This window comes from Helicoverpa armigera, chromosome 8 (genome assembly GCF_030705265.1).
Source record: "Helicoverpa armigera isolate CAAS_96S chromosome 8, ASM3070526v1, whole genome shotgun sequence".
NCBI lineage: Eukaryota > Metazoa > Arthropoda > Insecta > Lepidoptera > Noctuidae > Helicoverpa > Helicoverpa armigera.
Window position 1 is genome coordinate 10,133,539 of NC_087127.1, and position 24,614 is coordinate 10,158,152.

The 24,614-nt window shown below is 36.0% G+C and overlaps 1 protein-coding gene across 2 annotated transcripts in view; it reads left to right on the top strand.

Moving 5' to 3' along the window:
* Positions 1 to 335: 335 nt before the first annotated feature.
* Positions 336 to 24,614, top strand: part of LOC110372217 (myoblast growth factor receptor egl-15) — a 125,795-nt gene continuing 101,516 nt past the window's right edge. The window contains exons 1-3 of one of the 2 annotated variants that reach the window (XM_049838225.2): positions 336 to 469; positions 9,820 to 10,252; positions 20,596 to 20,734. In XM_049838225.2, coding sequence (XP_049694182.2) covers positions 9,968 to 10,252; positions 20,596 to 20,734 — 424 coding nt within the window. In that variant the 5' untranslated portion in view covers positions 336 to 469; positions 9,820 to 9,967. Of the gene's footprint in view, positions 470 to 9,819; positions 10,253 to 13,009; positions 13,324 to 20,595; positions 20,735 to 24,614 lie in introns of those variants that run through there. The other variant, XM_049838226.2, reaches the window with a different exon arrangement.

The following is a 24,614-nucleotide window of genomic DNA, read 5'->3' on the forward strand; positions in this document are numbered from 1 at the left end:
CGTTTATTAGGATATTAAGATATGGCAGTGCATGAAATCGAAATTTCAGCTATTACAATTGCAGTGCTTACAAATATAATTAAAAAACCCAGTTAAAAACAGACCACAATCGATAGCCAAACATTTCAACTTGGTATGATAAACAACACAATTAACAACAAAACATCAGCAAAACTCAGAAGAGGAACTAATTAACGAAACAAAATATTTCAATTTCAAAAGTTCAATCGAGTTTTAGGATCGAGAACAAAGTGACTTGCGCACCTCTAGTAGGTCCCCGAGGTCGTCGGGACTAGGCAACGTCAGTGTACCCGCGACTACCGGTAGGGCGGCCCGCCCAAACGTTACCGCCCAAAGAACGTAAACGCGGAAATGTGCAAAATAACTTAACAAAATTAAATTAATTACCTAAAAAAAAATCAAAAACAATATTTTGTGAATTTTTAAACTTATCTCTAATTGTTCAAGTGTATGTTGTGTTTTTATAATTTATTTGAAATTTCAAACAGAGATAATTCAGGATTAAATTGTTGTTTTCCCTTTATGGGAACCATAAGCCCCCGCTTATAACACTTAGATATTGAAAAGCTTTTTGTGCTCACAAATTATATCTTGAAGAGTGGAAATATTTAATATTTGATTTTCGGTATTTGGCGTTCGGTATTTTCCTTTTTACGTTATTATTTGTGGGAAATAAGCTGCTTATGAGTATAGTGTATTTAACGGTGTTTTTCTATAAGATTTTATAGGAAAAATATGAATATTAAATTATGTAGTCAAACTTTATTTTACGTTTTATGAAACTAAGGATATTTTTTTAAGGATGCTAACTAAAATAAAATTGCCTTGTTAGTCGAGAACTTATAATAAAAGCATTTTATTCAGGCTTTATTAAATAGGTATCTATTCAATAGTTTTGAGGTATTGATTCTAAAACTCTTTCCCATTCATCTTTTACATCTATTCATCAATAGATATTTAGTTCTAATCTAATATTGTTCGCACTTAGATATTAATAGTGTTCATTGTTTACATACTGAAACTCAGCGTGTCTGCTAGGTTGCATAATACAGTCTAAACTTAGTCTAAGAAAGTAAGCAACGCGTTTCAGCCAGTCTTGTGATCTAGATACGTAATATTTTAATATAAAAAACAGAGAACTTACCATTGACCTTTGGTGAAGTAATTAATGACAAAATGTCACTTTTTGAACGTAGGTAAAGATTTTTTTCCATTTGATTTTTCAAAAAATGTAATTCCTGTTTTCGCAGACACTAATTCGTTTAGGAACTTCTATATTTTATACAATCTAGACGCCCAACTCACCTGCAATAAATGGTTTAGGTATGCACATATATTATACTCAACCTTGCTAAGCATATAAGAACAAAATATAATGCCATTAAAAATAGCGTTACTATTGTGTTACAAAGATCACGACCGATAGATCGTATCAGTGAACTTGAGTCTACTGGGAAACCCCAGCGGGGCCTACCAGGGCCAAGGCCTGCCGGAGCTGCGGGATTGTTCGAAAGAGACACCACGGCCCTGGTACATAAAAGGCCTACGAAGGAACATGATAGGTTTTAGTCAGTAAGAGTCTGACGCTCCCTCACGTTGTCAATACACAGCGAGAGGGGCATTTGATGATTTCCTATCCGACAAAAAAAGTCTATTTGGAAAAACAGACGACATATTCAACAGTAGCATTAGTAGGGATTATCATTTATTCAATGCCTATTTCTCAAAGACGTCTCATTTAAAATAATGATATAGTAGGGCTTCTAATTAAGTAATGATACAGGATAACTAGCAGTTAGATTGACAGGGGATATAGAAACACTCGCAAGTTGAGTCTAATTAACAAGCGGGGCGTAAAACTATAATTATCACTAGCTTCCGACTACCGGTTTATCCGCGATTTATGAGAACTAATACGCAAACCTGGATAAGGAGTAGCCTATAGCCTTCCACGAGAAAAATCAAATCGCACCAGTAGTCCCAGAGCTAGACCGTCTAAACAAAAAAAAAAGTCTTCAGCTTTATATCATTACCTTAGTCGATTATATTTGATATAAAAGAAGACAAAAAAACTAGTGGTAGTATTGTTTTAATGGCTAGCAAGAATAAGATAAATGTAATAATTGATAGATTTCCTACCTTAAGCCCGGTAGGGAAATAAACAAAGTTGTGGTAACAAAGGAGTTTCAGGTAATAGCTTTCTTTTGGGAAAGCAAACCACTTACCATCAGGAAAACAAAGGTACATCAATAAAAAGGACTATAAAGTAGCCTTTATTCCAAAGAGAATTGAATAAGACATTAAGCTCCTAAGTTACCTCATATTACCTAATTTCTTACCATTGTGTCAACTGAAGTTTGTATATCAGTCAAAACTTCCTCATTCAATTGCCGTCAACTATAAGATATTACGTATTCCAGGGGTCAGTTGTATCAAGTTACAGTTGACACAAATATGGCGACCCGAAACACAATGCCCTATCAAGAACTTCTTTACCTAAGGTGACATCTACATGGACGAGAAAAGGCGAGAAGTTCGCTAAGACAAAGTAGCTACAAATTCAGAATGTTTTATGACAAATAGCTTACTGAGTTACGTTATTTCTCTGGTTTGATTTCCATTCTTTATGAAATGTTAGGAAAAATATGTAGCGTTAATTCCGCGAGACAATACCTAAATCGTCTATATAGTCACGACACGTGTATCGTCCCATCCACGAAGCATTTTTTTTTTTTTTTTTTTTATTTAAGTAATATGGAGGACTAACAGCTAAAAAACACAGACAAGACATTTTAGACAGATAGACTAGTTACGTCCTCAGATACTCAACCTTTTCAAAGTCAAAACTATTTATTCAAACCAGGCTCACTAGATTAGCACTTTCTCACGTCAAACATTGCAAACGGACAGCACCCCCAAAAACGTTCCCTCTCACACCATTTACAAGTGTTCTATCTTGAAAGAAGAAGGGACGAAAGAAATCCTAGCAACACAATCTTTGTGTTACGAAATTATCGTTGTCTCCTAGAAATTATCCGGAACATTACCAAGATTATACATTAAATAACGTACATAACTAGGTACTTTATATTCAACATACGTTAACTCCTACATAAAGATTACTCTAATTTCGTTTGCCACAGGGGAATAAACATAATGCTGCCAGCTTATCGTTCCAAATCCGAGTAAACGCTGTTTCGTATTTAGTACTCCATTATTTGGTAGCGTTATATTTATCCAGGTTATAGACACTTGTCATGATGGCTCAATTATAGTCGTAAGTGTGGTTTTTAATCGTGAGATTCGAAGGCCCGCGGTATAAGGGCACTGGTACATGAAGAGCTTAAGAAGAAACATTGTGAGTTTTAGTAAGAGTCTGACACATGCTATGGGCAATGATCACGCTGTGCAATCGTGAGTGTCATTTGATGATATCCCATAAAAATGCGGGAGGTTCTGGGTCACATTTATTATTACTCTCCTCTGGAAACACCATTTCATGATTGAGTATCAATTGCAATATTTAAAACTGACAAACCACGATAACTCTTTAAAACAATCACTCAGACCCGGCAGGAACTTGAGGAACTCAATCATCTCTGGATATCTATAGTTTTTCACAAAATAGTCTAACGGTCCAATCAGAGTCTTCATATAATACCATACTAATAAAAACTATACTAAGCACTTAAGAAAATGACGTACCTATGAACTAATCATTTTCCTTATCAGCTCATACATTGAGAGTTATTGAGAATCAAGGTCAAGGTCAGGTCGACCTCCTCAATACTCAATTAAGGTGGCGTACTCAATATTCGATTCATAAGAAAGTATCGAATATTGAATTGGACGTAACATCACGTAACATATCATATTTGAGGACCTGAATATGTGATATTGAGACGGGCTATAAGAATTCGTATCCTCGAGCATATTTTTCTATCATTTCTTTCCCACAGTTTGTATTACATTTTGAGAAAATATCCCATTCATTGTAATAAAAAGTTGACAGTCTATAATCGCCCTACAATTGAATCCGCAAAAAGTAATTAATGGCTTTTCATCATTATTGAACTTCGTCCTCTTCTTTCTGATTTGCACGCTTTAAAAATATTGTCATTCCCAAAATTACTTATGCCTATCTTGAAAGCTATCTCCAGAGTTAGATCAGTTACTGTCCCATGCAGTATAACAGATAGAGTTATTGAACCTCTCATTTGAGCTGAGAAATCATTAGATGACCATCTCAGCTGTGGCATGCGTCAGTGAGAGACTTACTCTTTCCTAACTTTACAGACATACTTTTTACCCCAAAAAGCCAATGTAGGTTTTAGTCAGTAAAAGTTCCTTTGTGCACCAGGGCCGCGGTTACTCTTTCGAGCAATTCCGTAGCTTTCATCCTCGGTAAACTGAATTGCATTTCCACACTTAAATATTTTTTCGAGTTTGTGTCTGACATTAGGGCGTGTAACCAAACAAAAAAGCTCTTCAGCTATCTTCAGCTTAATAAAATAAGTGAAAATTCCATTAATTTAAGCTTTCCCACCACGTAAAACAAGAAGCTCAAGCAACATTTTTCAAAATCTTTTAAGATATTTTTACCCTCTGTAACTTAGTTGTGGTAAAGCTTAGAAGCCTGAAAATTATGTTATGCGCTCAAATTGGAAGTAATTTGGTTTGAGCTCACAACTTTTTGCGGTACAAGAAATGCGTCGCGTGACTTGCATTTTAATGGTCAAAGAAAAGTGAGTAAAAGTATAAAGGAAAACAGTCTTTTAGATAAATTCTTATTAATATTTATACTTACTTATCTACTACTAGATAATATTATAAAGCTAAAGAGTTTGTTTCTTTGAATGTGCTAATCTCAGGACCGATGGAAGATAGACCGATTAAATCGGAGTAAAAGGGAGCCGTTTTGGAGGTGTTGTGCATTGTAATTTGACGTGAGAAATATTAGATTTTTGAGATTCTTTGGAAATAAAAAAATATTTCAAAGTTGTACACCCCATTCATTGAGGAATATAGCTATTATAGACTACTTTTTATTTGTGGATATGCTCAAACGGGACGCGGACAAAACCACTGGCGCCAGCTAGTCTAAGAATATTTTGAAACTTTCACATTACATTTGCATAGATAACTTCGTTCGCACGTCATTACCTAAAATACTTTTCGAAGCTAAAACAAAATAATTCGATTCAACACGTGATACGCTGCGAGGCATTTTCATGAAAACACGAAAACAAAAAAACAGTGGCTTTTGTAAGCTTCAGCGTAAATAATATTAGGGATACTTAGGGCACCCGTAAACTTCGAACTTTTTGTCGGCCGATAGTTTGTTTGGGCTAATCTATAATCAGTTGGAAGATGAATAGCAGTACGTACATTACAAAGATCGGGTATCAGACCAACTGAAAACTTTGATTGGAAGAAAGATTTTCTTTAAAAAAATATTACCAACAAAAATATTACAGTCCACGTTTCATGTTTTCTGTTGTAAAACTAAAAGAACAAAATTAAAAGAGTTGCTTTGAAAAGGTAAAGTATCTAATTAAAATTTAACGTTCGTGTTTTGTTTGCCTTTTGTAACGAACTTTTCGTATCTTTTATTAATTAAACATTGCCATAATGTGAGTCCCTACGTAATAATGAAAATTAATCTATGTATAATTTTCTTTTTGAAGTCGAAAGGCATACTTTAACAATGTGAAACAGCTTTAAAGTATATAAAACCACTAAGGCCATTTAGTTTTTGGTAAGATATGAAGATAGTTTGAATGAAGTAGATGGTTCCCATAAAATTAATCTAGTGGTAGCTAGTAGTTACCTAAAAGGTAATCGCATTTATATATATTTTAATCAAATTATTTCGGAAGCCAAAGGATTACAAAATAGATCTTATATCAAAAGTATAAATAGTGAAAAATTATTTATTACACTTGATTGTACTTCCCCCTTATTATCTCTTCATACATACTCTCACGATTGTAGTTCAAGACTCAAGACTAAAATCAAAAAATGTTTACGGAATGCACGAGCTCGTAAAATTCAAACGTTATGTTCCATACGAAAGTCTGAAGTAAACACGAATGTAAGAACATACGTATTTATTCCTCTACCTACCTATGTTATTATCCTGAGTGTAAAGCTGGTTTGATAATGCCAATAAATTAGGGTTCGAAAAAAACAATTGTTTGACATATGTATGTAGATACAAGTCTTAGATTCTTTAAATATTTTTATCTGATTAACCTTTTACGTTAATCAAAGTAGAAATTGTCTCCTTTCCAATTAGACTTATAGGCATTAGACAATTCATACTCAGATTCGTTCAGGCGTTTACCTAACTTACCTAGCTTAACAAACAAACCAACTCACAATCGCATATGTTTAATGGGTACACTTTCGCCAGGGGTCGCATCCCGTGGGAACGCACCCTTCAAATAAGTAGCTTACTGCTTTTCTCAATAACTGGGGCTATTTAAAACAAACACTAGAAAATTTTCCAATGGGACCCGCAGATTCTGAGACTAATATTGTACTCTTTGCTATTTGATGATTGTTTGCAAAATAATAAAATGAATATAAGTATACTAAAATCTTACTCATGATCTTACTAATGGCCAGCGTGATAGCAGTAGGCTAAATACCTTCATGACCTCGACACATTCAGACGATGAAGTGGAGGATATGTTTGATGATATATCAAGGGCCCTCCACTTCACTACAAAGACCCATTACACCGTTGTCATGGGGGACTTTAACGCTAAAGTGGGAGTACAGACTTGCGGCGAATCGGCAGTAGGATCCCATGGATTTGGAAGCAGGAATCATAGGGGGCAAATGCTCGTCAACTTCCTCGAACGCGAGGGGCTCTTTTTGATGAACTCCTTTTTCAAAAAGCAGCCCCAAAGGAAGTGGACGTGGCAAAGCCCCGACACTATGACCAAAAATGAGATTGACTTCATCATGACGAACAAGAAGCACATATTCAGAGACGTCTCCGTGATCAATAGGTTTAATACCGGGAGCGATCACCGACTTGTCCGAGGCTCTCTGAATATCAATTTCAAGGCCGAACGTTTTCGTCTGATGAAGGCCAGGCTCCGACCAACACTGCTCCAAACCATGACAGGATCTGAAACGTTCCAGTCACATTTGGAGAACCGATTTGCCGCCGTGGAAACCACAACAGACGTTAACCAGAACCACGAATATGTGGTTCGGATCCTCAGGGAGGAAGGTTCGAGATTCTGTAACATGCAGCGTAAGGGCAAGAAATCAAAGCTTTCGGAAGAGACATTAGGACTTATGAAGAGACGACGTGAAAACCCGCCTGTCACTTCGTCAGCTAAGCGAGCTCTAAACCAAGAGATCAACAAGCACGTACGACGCGACCTCCGGTGCTCCAATACTCTTGCCATTGAAAGAGCAATTGAGCTGAATCGGGGGTCAAAGGTGTTCGTACAATCTCTTGGAAGAAGCCACTTGACGAAGCTGACCACAACAAGCGGAGAAGTCGTTTCTTCGGTGCCGGCAGTCCTTTCGGAAGTGGAAAATTTCTATGGCCGGTTATACGCATCGCATGCATCTCGACCTGATCCCGGAAATGAGGATTCTAGAGCCACATTAACACTTAACACGCCATTTCACCGAAGACCTGCCAGAAGTCAGCAGTGGCGAAATCGAGATCGCTCTGAGACAGCTCAAAAATGGAAAAGCCCCTGGCAAGGATGGCATTACAACAGAGCTTTTAAAAGCAGGAGGAAAGCCCGTACTGGGGGAGCTCCAGAAGCTTTTTAATGCCGTCCTGTTTGAAGGGAGAACTCCAGAGGCGTGGAGTAGGAGTGTTGTCGTCCTGTTCTTCAAAAAGGGAGACAAAACCCAGCTGAAGAACTATCGACCCATTTCGCTCCTAAGCCACGTCTATAAGCTGTTCTCAAGAGTGATCACGAACCGACTTGCGCGAAGACTCGACGAATTCCAACCACCGGAGCAGGCTGGGTTTCGGAGCGGATACGGCACCATAGACCACATCCACACAGTGCGGCAGATTATACAGAAGACCGAAGAGTATAATCAGCCCTGTGTCTAGCATTGTGGACTATGAGAAGGCCTTTGACTCGGTTGAAATCTGGTCTGTTCTGGAGTCCCTGCAGCGTTGTCAAGTAGATTGGCGATACATCCAGGTGATGAGATGTCTCTACGAAGCCGCTACAATGTCCGTCCAAGTACAGAATCAGCAAACAAGGCCCATACCGTTGCATCGAGGAGTGAGACAAGGGGATGTTATTTCCCCGAAACTGTTCACTAATGCAATGGAGGATATGTTCAAGACGCTGAACTGGAAAGGACGCGGCATCAACATCAATGGCGAACACATCTCTCACTTGCGATTTGCTGACGATATCGTCATCATGGCGGAAACGCTGCAGGACCTACAACAGATGCTGAACGACCTGGCTGAATCTTCTCTACGCATCGGCCTACGGATGAACTTGGACAAAACCAAGGTCATGTTCAATGAACATGTTCTACCGGAACCGATAGCGATACACGGCGCCGTTCTCGAAGTTGTTCGGAAATATGTTTACCTCGGGCAGACATTGCAGTTAGGTAGAAACAACTTTGAGGACGAGGTGAATAGGAGAATTCAGTTGGGTTGGGCTGCATTTGGGAAGCTACGTCGAGTCCTAACATCGTCGATCCCACAGTGCCTAAAGACAAAAGTCTTCAATCAGTGCGTCCTACCTGTCATGACTTACGGAGCCGAAACGTGGACACTGTCGGTGCGGCTGGTTCACAAGTTTAAAGTCGCTCAGCGGGCTATGGAAAGGGCTATGCTCGGCATTTCTCTGAGGGATCGCATCAGAAATGAGGTAATCCGTCAGAGAACCAAGGTCATCGACATAGCCCACCGAATCAGCAAGCTGAAGTGGCAGTGGGCTGGCCATATTAGCCGAAGAACCGATAACCGTTGGGGTAAACGAGTTCTGGAGTGGAGACCATGCCTCGGCAAATGTAGTGTAGGACGTCCTCAGGCACGGTGGAGTGATGACTTGCGCAAGGCGGCTGGCAGGAGCTGGATGCGAGAAGCCGAAAATCGATCTCAGTGGCGTGCACTTGGAGAGGCCTATGTCCAGCAGTGGACTGCGATAGGCTGATGATGATGATCTTACTAATGTGAACCTGGTAATACTTGCGCCGATTCTTATTGAACCGTGGAAAATATCCAGTTCAGAATATCATAAGATATAGCAAGACAGGCAAGGTGATAGCAAGGTGACAGTACCAACTATTTTCACTTATCAAACTACAGGGAAACAGCTGTTACAAAACAAAACGAAACGTAATAAACATCTCTAGTATTGTTTACTACAAATATCTTAATGTTTTACTTTGTGCCAGTGCGATGACTATTAATGTGTTGCCAGTATCCGTTAGGCAATAGATATTTCTACTGTGACTAGTTTAGTAATTAATAAAATTATTGGTAGTTTGTTTTATTTCAAACTAGTTCCCCGCCTCACCCACGTCCCGGGAAAACCACTCTTCGCAATTACTCTTTTTATAAAAAATTTCAAGTTCAAAATATTTATAGGCTTCCACTACTTTAATATGTTTTACGTTTCTACGCAAAAAGCTCAGTTTCGGCGAAAGAAACCCTCCATTTCTTTCCAAGTATCTACACGAAAATTACTAGAGCTAATTAGATTTCTTAATTATAACAGGGGTAAATTACAGCCTAGTCTAACAATAACTTAAATTATTACGTACTTTATTTTTATTTTTTAGCCTTCATTACCTAAACCAGCCAGCTTCGTGCCTCCCTAGTGAAAAGTACCAATTTTGAAAATGTTCCTCTCACCAAGTGTTTGTGTAGTTCTACCAGTGTTAAATAGTGATTGTTGAAACTTAATGTGGAGTTTAGAATGTAGGCAAGATGAGGAGATGGCATGCGGTGTGGTGTTTCCTCATTTGGATGATGCCGATGCCGACAGAAAACTTTCGGACGCAAGAGTTGAGTTTGATACCTCCGAAGATCCAACCAACGCCAAAAACGCAGACTCAGAAAGTGGACCTCCCGAAAGTTATTCCGAATTCGATTTCGGAGTTTTTCGGGCAGACGAAAATGGAGAGTCCAGCTACCACCGTGACTACTACTGCTGTAGATGATGTCCAAGTTTTGGACGTCACTACAAGGGGGGTGACTGTCAGTTTGGCTTATGTAAGTATTGTTTGTTAAACGTTTCACGTGATTTTGTGTCAGTCATTTGTTTTTAGACTGCTTAACATCTTTTGCTTGGAAAACAACTAGGATTGAATTATCAAACTGAAAGATTTGAAATAGTCATTAAATGTGAATCATCTTTAGCTTCGTAAAGGAGTAGGTTGTTAAATTTGGGTTAATACTACAAAACGCCTACCATGACTTTACTCATAAACCTTCTAAGTATTATTATTATGTCAACAATTATTTTAAGTACCATATTCCGGTAATATGTTGAGCTAAGCCAAGCACATCTGTGTGGGAGTATGATTCCATTACGAACTTTTTCGGGTAACTTGCTTCAAAATTCAATTAAATAACGTACTTATTTATGCTTTCACTTTTCGCCCAAACTTTGTAATTATATTTTGGAAAGCCTTTGTGCTTTTTCATGTTATCAGAGTATATTGAAATAAAGACCAAATAGAAGAGATGAAAATTATAAGCAAAGGGAATTACATTTTCGCTCAAAGTGCACTTTTTTCGCACCTAACTTGATCTTGTGACTTGCATAGTGATTTAACCTGTAAATGTATGCAATATGAAAAAAAAAACAAATGAATTTTAGACACCACTTTAATTATTGTAGAACATGTAAGACAACAATCTAAGTAAGAAATTGCCGATGAGCCACGAGCAAGCGCAGTAACCACTCTAGTCTTCTTATGAGAAGAGACCTTTTCTATTGTTGTTCAATATAGAGATGATGATAATTCTCTAAATGCAGATCATCAAATCTTCCGAACCATTCCTAAATTCTATCAAAACCACAATAGGTATCCCTATAGCTTATCTTCAAAACCTCAGTGTTTTGATTCAAATTATCCAAGTATCTTCAGATAGGAAAGGCTTGCCAACTACCGAATTACGGATCAGCGTGTTGCACTAGGTACAGATTATCTAAACTCGTGTTTATTTTTAGAATAAACATAGCGAGAAATAATTTAGATATGTTATATTTAACTCTTTTCTAATCTTAGGCAATGCAGATCTGCAATCTTTTTCTTACGGCGTCATTTTAATTCTTTACCAGTATTGTTAATATGTTTTAGAATGCAACTTTTTGTTTCCTATAGTTTTATTGGGCTCATAAAACAGTATGGAAACTGGTATATGGCTGGTATCAGACTGCCTAAAAAGTTAACTTGGATTCACAATTTAGAGTACCTTTAAAATAAACCGTCAGCCCAACTTTCGGCCGTCAGTTTAGCCTGAAGTATGCTTAATTTAGGCTTGTTTTGTATTTGTTTTCAGCGTTGTTTTTTAGACAAAATAATGTTGGGACCTAAGGAACTTCCATCGTGATTTCGGGTCTTTTGAAGTATAATACTTTCTCCCATCAACCAGCCTTCGTAGTCTTTTGAAGTATAATAAGTACCTATCTTCTTTTGTCAGCCGGCCTTCTTAATTTTGTTAACTAAAATCATTTTTGGGATCAACATTTTAGGAAGTTTTGTTTACGAAATCTACATATTTGGGATCAATATTTTAAGAAGTTTATTTACGAAATCTACAAGAACAACAAACATCTTAATGTGTTATTCCTCGGATATGAAATGTTTCATTCATTGATTATGAAAATATTTCCTTTACCCACACAAACTACGTTCGTTTCCCATAAATTAGTACTACATAAATAGTACTACGAGTTTGTTTACCAAAACCCGCCATATTGAATGTTTGGCCCTTCAGTTTTATTTAAAATAATTACGTTTATACTACATTTGATTTATGTTAGTACATTATTGTATAATTATATTCCTTCGTCGTAATTACTTTGTAATTCTTTTCTAAGAAGAATTCACTGATTCATTAAGGATAAAAATACTTCTGTTTCGAGTATGTTTGGGGACATTTTGGCCCAATTTTAACACACTTTAACACACATAATCCTTGATACGTAAAAAGGTATAATTTCTGAAAAGACTTTTAATTTTTTTTTCCTTAAGGAATACTCTAGGAACAGTGGCTAAATTAAAATTCGGTGCCCAACTGTTTCACAGATAACATAAAATCTTTATCTCTATTATCATGCAATGTACTAAATAATATGCATAAAATAGTTTATCGATAGTTAGTCACGCACTAACCTTGGGGCCGCACTATCTGGTTTACGATAGGATCCATGTCTATGACTAGACCATCGATAATAAATTAATCTATCGTATGAGCGTCAGATTAATTAAGAGTGCTCGCTTAATTAACGTGAAGTACCTATGAATTGATTCACTTTACTTATCATTTTTATGAATTTTCCATTAAATTTCTACAGTTACGGGTGCTTTTTATATTTTTAAATTCCCGAAACGCTATTTTTTTTAGTACGTAACTTAAGAAATCTTTATCCATAACTAGAACAGATCGATTTACTGCCAAAACTTCACATTCGTTCAACAAATGTTACAAAGTATAACCTTGAGTATGAAGATGAAAAAGTAAATCACCCCATTGACAGAAGAAAACAATTTAAACCAATATTGGTAACGAATATCAGGCAGGAAAAATAAAATTCCTAAAACGCTTAGTCACCAAACAGATATTACTCACTTTCATACAAAAATTACGAAGCTGTTATTTTACGGTCATAAGGCCGTATACAAACAAAGTAAATATTACATATATCTTGTTATCTTATCCTTGTTTTATCAATACGCACGTCAGCCATACTCGACTTTCCGTATTATCGACAGATTGTACCAAAATTTGTTATCAATAAAACTCTTAATCTAAACAATTCGCTTATTTGAACACGCGCAGACATTATTGTGAACGAATTTAATAATTATTTATTAAATCGTGTGTGAGTTTATGTGTAATTAAATGAGTTGTAACTCATTTTCGTTGTGAGTGAGTGAGTTTGTGTTTTAGTGAGTGAAATGTGTGTGAAAAGTATGTTTGTGTTAGTGGTGTTGTGTGTGAATTCTTTAGCGCAGTTTGTTCCTAATTTGGAGCATAGTTATTCTGACATTCCTAGTCATAATCATATGCTTCCCCATGGAATGCCACCATTTCGACCAGAACCAGACTATGTAAGTTTCTAACATAAATATTTATACATGTGTGCGATGAGAATTAGCGCGTGTAACAATTGCTTTATCATGGTTAAGGTCAAATACGCAGATTCATTTATGTTTTGATAAACAAACGTATGTATTTTGATGTTAAGTCATTGCTCTTGTTTACCGACTTTGAAAAAGGTTAACAATCATTTGGGAATTTCCAACGTCATTGTAACAATCTTAGTACAAACATGGTGTTGATATCAGAGTTAAGATTAAAGAGATAATGATGTACCTATCTACTAGGTACCTCTTTAATACCAAGTCTTAGAAACCAAGTGAAATATCTATAGTATCGATATTCGAATTTTTTGAAGTTCACCATCCCAACCGTCTTAGATATATGGTATACATATATATATAAATATTAAAATAAAAACGTAAATACGCGGTGGACTCACATAGTCTTAAGACTAGACATAAGTTGTGAGGCCAAGACGGCAAAAAATTATAATTAAATAAAAAAAAATGTAAATAAAAGCGCGGACCCTCAAGTCTGCGGTAAGGCTTTATTAAAAAAAAAAAAAAAACCGTCTTAGATCAGATTTTTGATCTGTTTAATAAACAAGCATATCCGTATCCCACACTATGTACTGCATGTGTTTGAACTTTTCAAAGCGAACGAAAGAAAGCCTTTTTTCATAGGTACTTGCAGACAAACCTTCTTTTGTTCATCAGTCATTTGTTTCTTCGAATTATAATGTAACCTGATTATGTCATCATCATAGATTATTTTATTTTTATGACTTCATAATACAATCTAAAAATTACGCATAGAAGTTAGGCGATCATTAGTTCCGATATAGCTTTCAGTACCTACCTGCTAATGATAATGATCGACGATTCTCATGACCAGAGTTCTGGCTTGTTCTTTGGACTAAGGAATAAGCATTGCCATACAACGTAGGATTGATGATTCTTATGTGGAGCCCGATTCTCCTAATTTTACTTAAGCAACATTCGATTCACATTCGACTGCGATCCAATCACGACTCGATTACGATTGAAGGGTACGTGGCATTCCGCTATTTTTTCTTTGAAATAAACGTTTTTATCCTTTTCTATCATTCAATAATGAATCATTTTGTCTGCAAATGATTTACGATTGCAATATGATTGTAGAGCAAACTACCGTATATAGACAAAAATCATCAAAATAACAGACCAATCGCAAACCAATCAAATGTCAATCGAATACGATTGGTCTTATATTAGTAGCAGAATGCCCGATATGGTTAAAACTGCTATTTCGATCATATTGCGATTCGATTTCTATTCAATTTTGTCATTATTAATTTAGGAGAATCGGGCCCCTGGGCAGTCTGGGCACGTAACCGGAGGAGTTTTACGACTCATAATGTAGACACATAATTTTCTCTCTTTACCTTCACGTGCTTATCAAATATGTAAATCACAAATGTTGTAATTATATAGCTTCCAGTATTTGTTCAAACATTTCAAGCAAGTTTAGCTACTCTATTTTTCTTACCAACTAAATAAACAGCGCTCATAAAGCTTAATATCAATAGAAATGAAACTAAATGCTAGTATTTATTTACCATTTTCATGTCGAACCGTTAGAAAGACAAATATTACTAAAGAAACAAGTTTCAACTAGTATTCTATTCATGAGAAGTTTGTGAGTTGAGAATTCATATTATTATATGATTAAGAAACATATGTAAAATAAACTTTGGTTTGCAAGCAGATTGTGGTAATTCACGCATTTATAACGTCCAAAATCAACATAGTATTGTTTGGCTTTAGAGGTTATGAATTCAGTCAGTTAAGGTTACCGCGATGTCGTATTTATTATTCAGTGTTTGCTAACTGTGATAAAATAGCTCCAGCCAGCGTGAACTATTAGTAGACTCAGTAAAGCCTTCTGCGATAAAGGGACTAAGGCCTTTCACCACCCTCGACTAAAGTATTGAGTAGACTAATCGCCAGTTAAAGGCACCCGTAACTTCACGTGTCATCATAATGATTAGGCTGACTCGTTAAATATCACTGAAATATTATTTCAAATCAAAAGATACATATGTACTGATATAAGTTCGTTTATAAACTCTTCTGCTTTACAACATTAGATGATAAGCTAGTTTTATCACTAGCGTATTGCGCAAACCTTATGACTCAGGTATCTAATCTTCACTTATTTTTAGTATTAAAGTAAACGTTAGGTACCTATATAACGAATATTTGTAAAAATCTAAATCAACTGACGCATTGCCGCAAAATCTAACTCGTGTAATGATGATCATAAATTTTCTCGTTCTATTTTTATTAAAAGAGACCCATATAATCACGTGGCAGATAAGTACTTAAATATTGACTACTAGCCATTCACCCGCGTCCCGTAGGAGCTACTGCCCGCACCGGGATAAAATATACCCTATGTTACTCGCAGATAATATAGCTTTCTAATGGTAAAAGAATATTTAAAATCGGTCCAGTAGTTTTTGAGTTTATCTATTAAAACCAAACAAACAAACAAAGTTTTCCTGTTTATAATATTAGCATAGATAAAGAAACTACCCCAAAATAGAAAATGCTAACAAAATATTCTCCTCACAGAAAATCATACAAACAGATTTGGAAAAGCCATAAACCCATTATTTACGGAGTGTGAATTGTGATCTGCCCTTAGGGGAATTTTCTCACCATGATCCACACACACACATACACAAACATGTATGTATAGCACCTGTAAACATGTGTGCAACAAGTGATTGTTGTACCCGAAGCTACAGGTTGTCAACACCAACAAAATCAGGGTGTCGGGGTCATTTAGTTTCTTCTGTTTAATTCTTTAATAATTTTCTGTCATGAAAATCTTGTCCTGAAACACAATAGACAGGTTTAATAGATTTAGAAAATAGACATAGTAGATTATTTTGTTTTGCACTATTTTTAAAAACAACGGATCCGATTAAAAAAACTATCAGTGTTACTTAGGTACTTAGCCAGTTTATCGAAGAAGACTGTAGGCTATTTTTAATTCTTGTAAGTATGATATCGAATCCTTCGACTTATGATGTGATTTCTCACATGGAAACATTTTCTCATACAACTATGAAAATTATCATGCCACAGTGATTCTTAAATTGGATTATCGAAGATAACTGCTGATTATGTCATTTGCTCGCAAAATTGAATAATCTTAACACCTGTAACAACGTACTGATAGGATTTGCATAAAAAAATGTGAGTCCACTATAAAAGGAACTTTATGGCATTGGCATTTACGACATTATGCTCCTATAGTATACGCAAACTTGGATCATTTGTATTTCTAAACGACATAAGCGCCAAAGTCCATGTCTGACCACCAGCTTTATCAAGGAGTGTTGGGTTGCCCGGGTAACTGGGTTGAGGAGGTCAGATAGGCAGCCGCTCCTTTTAAAACACTGGCACTCAGCTGCATCCGATTAGACTGAAAGCCGACCCCAACATAGATGGGAAAAGGCTAGACAGGTGATATAAGCCCCAAAGTTCATAAGTTACCTTTTCGCATAGAATGTCAAAAATCATGTACGAACATTATGTCACTGCAGATTAAAAAATGTTAAACACCAATCTAATCTGCCATTGCATTGATAGCAAATATCTCGATATTAGGGAACAATACATAGAGAGATAAGTATGAAAATTTGCGGAACATGACGGATTAACATGCAATCACTTTACTCTTGTACTGATGTTGATTAGCAACTGATAACCGCCATATTGGTTTGATCGAAGTTGTGACGTCATCGCTAATTCTCTGGGCAATTTATTAGAGGGCAAGTTTTAGGAAGGACAAGTTTATTAGGATACTAGCTGTTTCTCATGTGCTGAGGAAACGATTTCTCACACCTGGACATAAAGTATGATCAGACATAGGACTTAGGTTTTTTTTCTATTTGTGTATGTACAATCTAATTTCAATCGGTTCAGCTGTTTTGGCGTGAAAAGATGGCAGACAGACAAAGCTACTTTCGTTTATAACATCAGAGACAGAGACCTAAATTAGAGAGAAAGATAAACTTATTTTCTCACTTATAACATTAGTATAGATGGATTCCTATAATAATGCGAGAGAATTTTTTTAAGCCAACACTTAAAACACATGAAAAAAAACTGATAGATAAACCCGGTATGGCAGTAAAACTGAATACCTCTAACCTTCACATTCAAAACTATCTAAAATAAATCATAGCCATGTATCACAATCAGTCAGTAAATAGCCATTTCATAAGACATGCAGTAACAATATTTGTATACGCTAACTATTTTGGCGCCGACTTCGCTCGTTATTTTTAACTCGGCTATCAATCATGCCGTGATTGTAAACTACTTCTTGTAGAACATAAATTATTATAAAAATCTTACGTAAATAATTTGATGGGGATTGATGGTGGTATGCAGTTGTCGTCATATAAGTTTGCCGTTGTGAAGTTGGTTATAAGTAACTTTAAGCTAGTGAAACTGTGTTTAGGGTAAAAGGGTGGGTGTCTTGAGGGCAGTCTTTTGTTTTTGACTTTAGGAAGGTAGTATTTTTCCAAAAATTTTGAATTTTGAGTTATTTTTTAAACACACACACACAATATAAAAACCGCTTAATTTTTCGCACTCTGTCTGCACTATGTCTAATGCTGTTATCGATTTGTAACTTCCTTTAGCTTTACAAGCAATTACCTAACTATCGCTAAAACTGTGATTTATCCATTTGGCACCTGGTACATTGGTACAAGGTACAAGCATTGGTGTTTGTCGAGACAAAATCGTTTTCAATATAACTATAAGCCAATTACCACGGTTTTAAACACGACCAGGGTTTAAACAAGATGCTATTAAGAAAGCTCAATATTTATTATTGTTATTCGTGAACCCTTAATCTCTGCCCCGTAATCACTTAATGATGAAATATAATTGATCCGCTTTCAGACGAAAACTACTGAACCAATTTCGATAGGATTTCATATTAACACAGCTGAAAGCCTTGAAAAGATTACACAATACGTTCACACGAATACAATAAATAGTTTCCTCGGTATGCAGAGAAAATCTAGTTAAATCAACCTAACAAACAAAACGCAATTTTGCATCTAAATCAGCTCTCCCGAATCGTGTGCAACCCGCCTATAAATTAACACCCAAGGTCAAGGTCAGATGTTACATGCGTCTGGTTTGCAAATGGGAAGCACCTGGTTCACTCTCCCCAGTTAGATTTTGCTAGTCTTTGTTTACATGAATAGGTCTTTCTAGGAAACTTTATAGTGGGGTTATGAAATCATGGTGATGGTGTTGACCTTGTGTCGTGATGTATTAAATAGTACTTTATGTAGAACTACTACGGTGAAAACCTTGATTTCCTATTTATGGCCATGTATAACCGATTGTACATGTCTTATACAAACAAAAGGACAACAGTCTTCTTAGGACAGATCTCAAAAGAAGTTAATAAAGTTACGGAAACATGTTAGATACTTACATTAATATGCGGGCGAATTCGCAGGAGATGTTATGGTGGTGAATTCATTTTATCGCATCGAACTGAAATTATTGATTGAGGAATACCTACTTCTTCTTTTCTATTATAAATCATTTGTACACTGCTCTCTTTATCATTTTATATTCATGACATCTGTAGGTATCGGATGCCTAGCATTCCACACGTGTTTACCCTAAATCTCCCTACCCCATTTAGGCCCGTGCCCTAAATCTTCGACCGGAGATGGCTTATTGATTGAGGAATGCTAATTGCTATTTATAAGTGTATCTAGCTATTTCTGAACTATCATAATCACCGGCATTCTGAGGAAATAACAAAGTACACACGCAGATAAAAATATCTTCCGACCTTACATGCGAGTTATTTTCGGCGAAAATTTCATGCAAATAGAATCAGTAGTTAACTGCTTATGCGTAACAGATGGATTGACAGATCGACAGGCGGAGTTACTTTCGCATTTACAAATATTATGTAGTAGGACTATGTATTTTTTTTTATTTGCTCAGTTTTGTGAAATTCTGTTAAGGATAAGTAAACAATAATTATTAATATTGTGACAAGACACGTTTTTCATAATAAATGCGTAATGAATTACAATGTATTAGTTTTCTAATTCTCATATCTCTGTCAAAAGTTTAATAAGTTAAGAGTGGAAACTTTAATACATCTTGCCAAAATTATGTGAAGCCTCTGACTTATAAACTAAACAAATTATTTACCTATTTATTTGATACTTTGTGCACAATTTTGTACTTTTTTAAATTTCATTTGCATGCTCTTTGTTTTTAATGTTGCTCCTAAATAAATAAGAGAAAGACAACGTTATATATGTAGAAACTCATTATAAGAAAAACAAAACACAACAAAAATAAACTTCATAAAAAAAATATCAATACTAGTGTCCCTATATTTTTGCATAGAAGTGTACATAACATTTTTCAATCACGTAATTCGGACATATTTACATTGACGGCGGCCAAGAATCCAAACACAGATTTTAGTTCCGATGAAAGAAAACTCTGAATAAAGTTTTCTGAATGAATTTCAGTATCATGCACTGTTTAGTTTGAATGGAGACGTCAGAAAGTAAATCTTTAGTAATGGATTCCGTAATGGATGATTCGAAAATGGAATTAGAGCTTTCTTTTTCTAGTCTGAGGTTTTATTCTGGCTGGCCATATCCTTTTGACTATGTTTTTTTGGGAATATAGCCATTTTGTGATAGGAATGGGTTGGTCTATTGCTCTTTATTCAGAAATTTAACAGTATTTAAAGAATGTAAAAATATACCTAATACTACTCTACCACTGAAAATACCGAAAACTAATTTGTAGGTATGTTAGGTACTGCTGTTAAGAAAAGAATGTTACTTGCGAGATGACGGCTGGCAGATAGAAGAGTATGGAAGGGAAAACATGTTGCGCCGGCGACTAATAAAATTGGGATAAGGGCAGGAAGATGATGATGATGATGATGTTAGGTACACTGCTGTGTTTAAGGTCTTTCTAAATGAAAATGTTTCGTCAATTTTATTAATTAAATAAACTATTATTTAATAGCTGAAACAAATAACGGTTGCATAGCAGTCAAAGTCTGAATATGTGAGAAGAAGCATCACTTCTCTTTAATAGAATCACATACAAAAATATCAAATCCAAACCTTTGCTTTACTCCTAAAAACTGGCATCAGACATATAACCATTATACCATCATAACCATTTCTAACATGTTCTTCATTGTTGCAGTCAGAAGACCCGGAGCCGCCAGACTTGCAGTATCCAGTACAGCACGCTGGTCTGCCGCAGAAGCTGGAGGTGTTCCCGCTGCCGCTGAAGAACTCAGACCATGAGCTCAACTTCAACGTGTCCTGGATACCTTCCAGAGGTGAGTGGAAACTGTCTTTGTCGCGTGACTGTCGCGCGAAGGGTCTCCGGGTTCGATTCAAGCATCGGCTACTCGCTTTGTGGGTATTAGAAGCCAAAGTAGCCCGGAGTCAGGAAGAAGAAACGATTATCCGTTAAATAATTGTATTCCATATTTTACATACGTATTTTACCTGGAGCGCAAGTTTGCCAAAGAAGAGCTACTACTACTTCTAGGTAATTAGGTCTTAATCCAAATTAGATTATGGTTAACAATAGTGCTCTTGGTAGCAAATATGTAGCTCAATATTTATTACTAGCTGGTGCCCGCGACTTCGTCTGCGCAGGTTTAGTATTTCGAACAATATGTTTACAAATTGTAGCCTATGTGTTATTCTGATGTATAAGCTATATTATTGTAAAGTTTCATTAAAATCCATTCAGTAGTTTTTGCGTGAAAGAGTAACAAACATCCATACATACAAACTTTCGCGTTTATAATATTAGTAGGATATTAACCTGACGTTAAAAGATCCTCTTATCCGTAACAACTGCCAACGATCTTCAAATAACGATGGTTACCCATCCATTGACCAACTGCGCTAAGCGTTGCTTAACCTCATGATCGAACGGAACGTATACGGCTCTCACTAACCCCAAGATCTCAATCTTCCTCCTTTTAGCTTTTCAGTGCCGATAAATACAAAGTTCACAAAGTCACCAATCTATTGTAGTAGAAACAATACATGGGTTACTATTACCGGTCTCTTGTTCCAAAACAAAGGCTAGCCAGATGGTTAAACACATTACGCAAAATGTACGTTTTGTTAGTTATTTCGGTGTAAATAAACAATATGTTAACGGTTTCCGCGTCCTATGTCCACAGGGAGTTCTGTAGTTGCTAATGTAATTGTTATACAACATGAATGATTTTTGTGTATGAACCCAATATAAGGAAGGATATTCAACCTCTATAAGTAAATTGAATTAAGTGGGTTTATTTATTCAATTGCCTTTTAGACATAATTTTTTGATTAAACAAAACGTATTAAGTACCCAATAGACATTTCTAGGTATAGTATTTTCGTAATTGGTTTATACATATATTGCAATCTTTCATTTAACCATTACTATTACGGAAAGAACCCTATGTAATTAAATCAATTAAGATGACTTACCTAGTTAGAACTTACTTAGTTCGAAAGCCTACCTAAAGTGAAATTAACGTCTAAAAAGTCCAGACTCTCCAAGTCTTTCACTCTTCTCCGCTTTAAAGAAGTCTTAGCGCGCTTTCTTGCAAAACAGTAATATGTACAAAGACTATGAAATAATTCAGTAGATAGGTAATAGGTATGTCAAAATCTCGTGTGTTTTTACGAGCGTCCTAAGCCCACAAACCCATATGTTCAGTGTATTTGTTGTTCTTTCTTTACTCAAGAATGGCGATTTCGTTCTACTGTTGTAAACGCGTTTTAACTGTACTATAACATCACACCGTAGGGTTTTATCGGCCATTATAATACCTACTCGTATCTTTTTAAAAAGCTGTGAATCATTTTCAAACTTACCAAGACTGGTTTGAAAAATTATCTAGATAATTGGGGAATACTTCCATAGATAAAGATATTTTTATATTTTAAATCACAGTAGATAGTAATATGTTTAATATACTTAATAAGTAAATACTTGCTTACCTTTTCATTATGTTACATGCTTACCTTTTCATTATGAAAAGCATAAACAGTACTTTCACACTATAGGTTTTTCGTGCGATTTGCCTAAGTGGAGCACAAAAAATCTACTTGTTTTGAGATTCTCTTACAGTCACAGTCCAGCATGGTCAGTCAGAGCACATTTTTCAGACAACAACTAGACTTTACCACTGTCTGACTCATAAACTATCGAAGCTATAAAATCCTATCGATCAGCTGCTCCGTTACTGCATAAAAAACAAACAAACACATTTACAAAGATATTTATTATTAGAGATTACCAGTATGTAAAAGAAGTACGTACCAAAATCACATGTTCCGAGTTTATTTTAATCTTAGTTATAAACCACGTAAAAAATATTAACACTGGCCTATTTTCGTCGCATATGTACAATTTATTTCGACGTCAATCACAGAGTAATCGCTCACAGTACATTATATGTATGTACCATGGAGAACAGAATGACCAGTGGAGATGTCATAACGCAAAATCTCCTAAGAAAGTAGCGCGACAACATGCGGCTAAGTATTCATGGAACTAGGAACGTTACTCCGCCCCGTGTAAGGGCCCTCCTTTAGAACCCTCTCATTATAAATTCTAAAATAAATCACCAGTCAAAAAAAAAATCAAAATCAAAATCTTTTTATTTCACATAGGCCTTTGCAGGCACCTATGAAACGTCACATTAGTTGCACGGTTCCAAAAAGTTGGTCTCATGGAGAAGAGCCGGCAAGAAACTCCATAGACACTCTTTTTAAAAAGTAATATAATCACAGTACAAACAGTCTATTACATAACAATAGTATGCTCACAGAATTATACAATGCAAGAAAGTTTATCTGTAAATCTATACAATGCAAAGGGAGAAGAAAAAGTCGTTTAATTACCAGGGAAGCCACACATGGACAGATGAGTTATCGCCATATAATATCTTTATCGTCAACAAAGTCTTGAATTTTATAATAAGCTTTTTTAATTAGGGTGGATTTTAAAGTGTTCTTAAATTTTATATCCGTGAGATCGGTTACACACTTAGGCAGCTTGTTGTAAAAACGGACACAATTCCCTAAAAACGATTTATTTGATTTCGTTAATCTGAATCTCGGAACTACTAGCTTGTGCTTGTTTCTTGTATTAATGGAATGTATATCACTTTTAACACTAAATTGATTTAAGTTTTTGCGTACGAACATGATATTTTCTAGTATATAAAGAGAAGGTAGTGTAAGTATATCAATTTTTTTAAATAATTCTCTTAATGACTCGCGAGGGCCGAGGCCATAAATTGCACGAACTGCCCTTTTCTGGAGAACGAAGATTGAGTTTACGTCAGCCGCTGCCCCCCACAGTAAAATACCATAGGACATAATACAATGGAAGTAAGCGAAATACACGAGCCTAGCACAGGACAGGCCCGACGGCATCCAGCGTCCAGCGCCCGTACGTTGCCGAGGCAAGGTCTTCGGCCCAGAGGCATCGCCTGACCTACCTTCCTTACGGCATCTCTGCAATCTTTCTTTCCTCCGTGGTATGTACCTACGTATGTTATGTTAGGTATGGATGTATAAAGAAGACAAACAGACAGACTAGCGGAAACTCTGTCTATTATTGTCTAATGTTGATAGAGAACATTCAAATAGTTTCCGATTCGTTCAGTGCGAATAACAGTTGCTAATGTGCTTTGTTGACTGGTATAAAAACAATTGATAATTGAAGCTGCATGCATCTTGTAAGAAAACCTTAGTTATTTTAATCATCAAAGCCCAGTTTATCTCTTAACATAACGTATTTGGTAAGTTTCAACTAAACTGTTTGAACTGTTTTTTTTATGAGGAGGTTCCTCAGGCAATTCACTTAGGGGGCATCAAAACAGGTTCCCAATGCGGAATACCTTTGGACCGTTAATTAACGGTCCCAATTCCCCTTTATACTTTTGGCAAATTGGATAGCTATTTAGATAATTCTTGCACTTTTCCTGTCAATAGTATAAACACATACGCAATTAATTACTTGGATTAATTAATGAATTAATGTTTTCATTAGCAGACATGATTTTGCATAAAACTTTGAAAAAAAAGTCCCAAAAATTCAACGCAAATGATTGATTGATCGATAATAACAACACAACCTTTATCTTTGTGTAATTCCAGTGTGTTTAGGTATAATGTTTATCTTTGTCAATTTGGTAT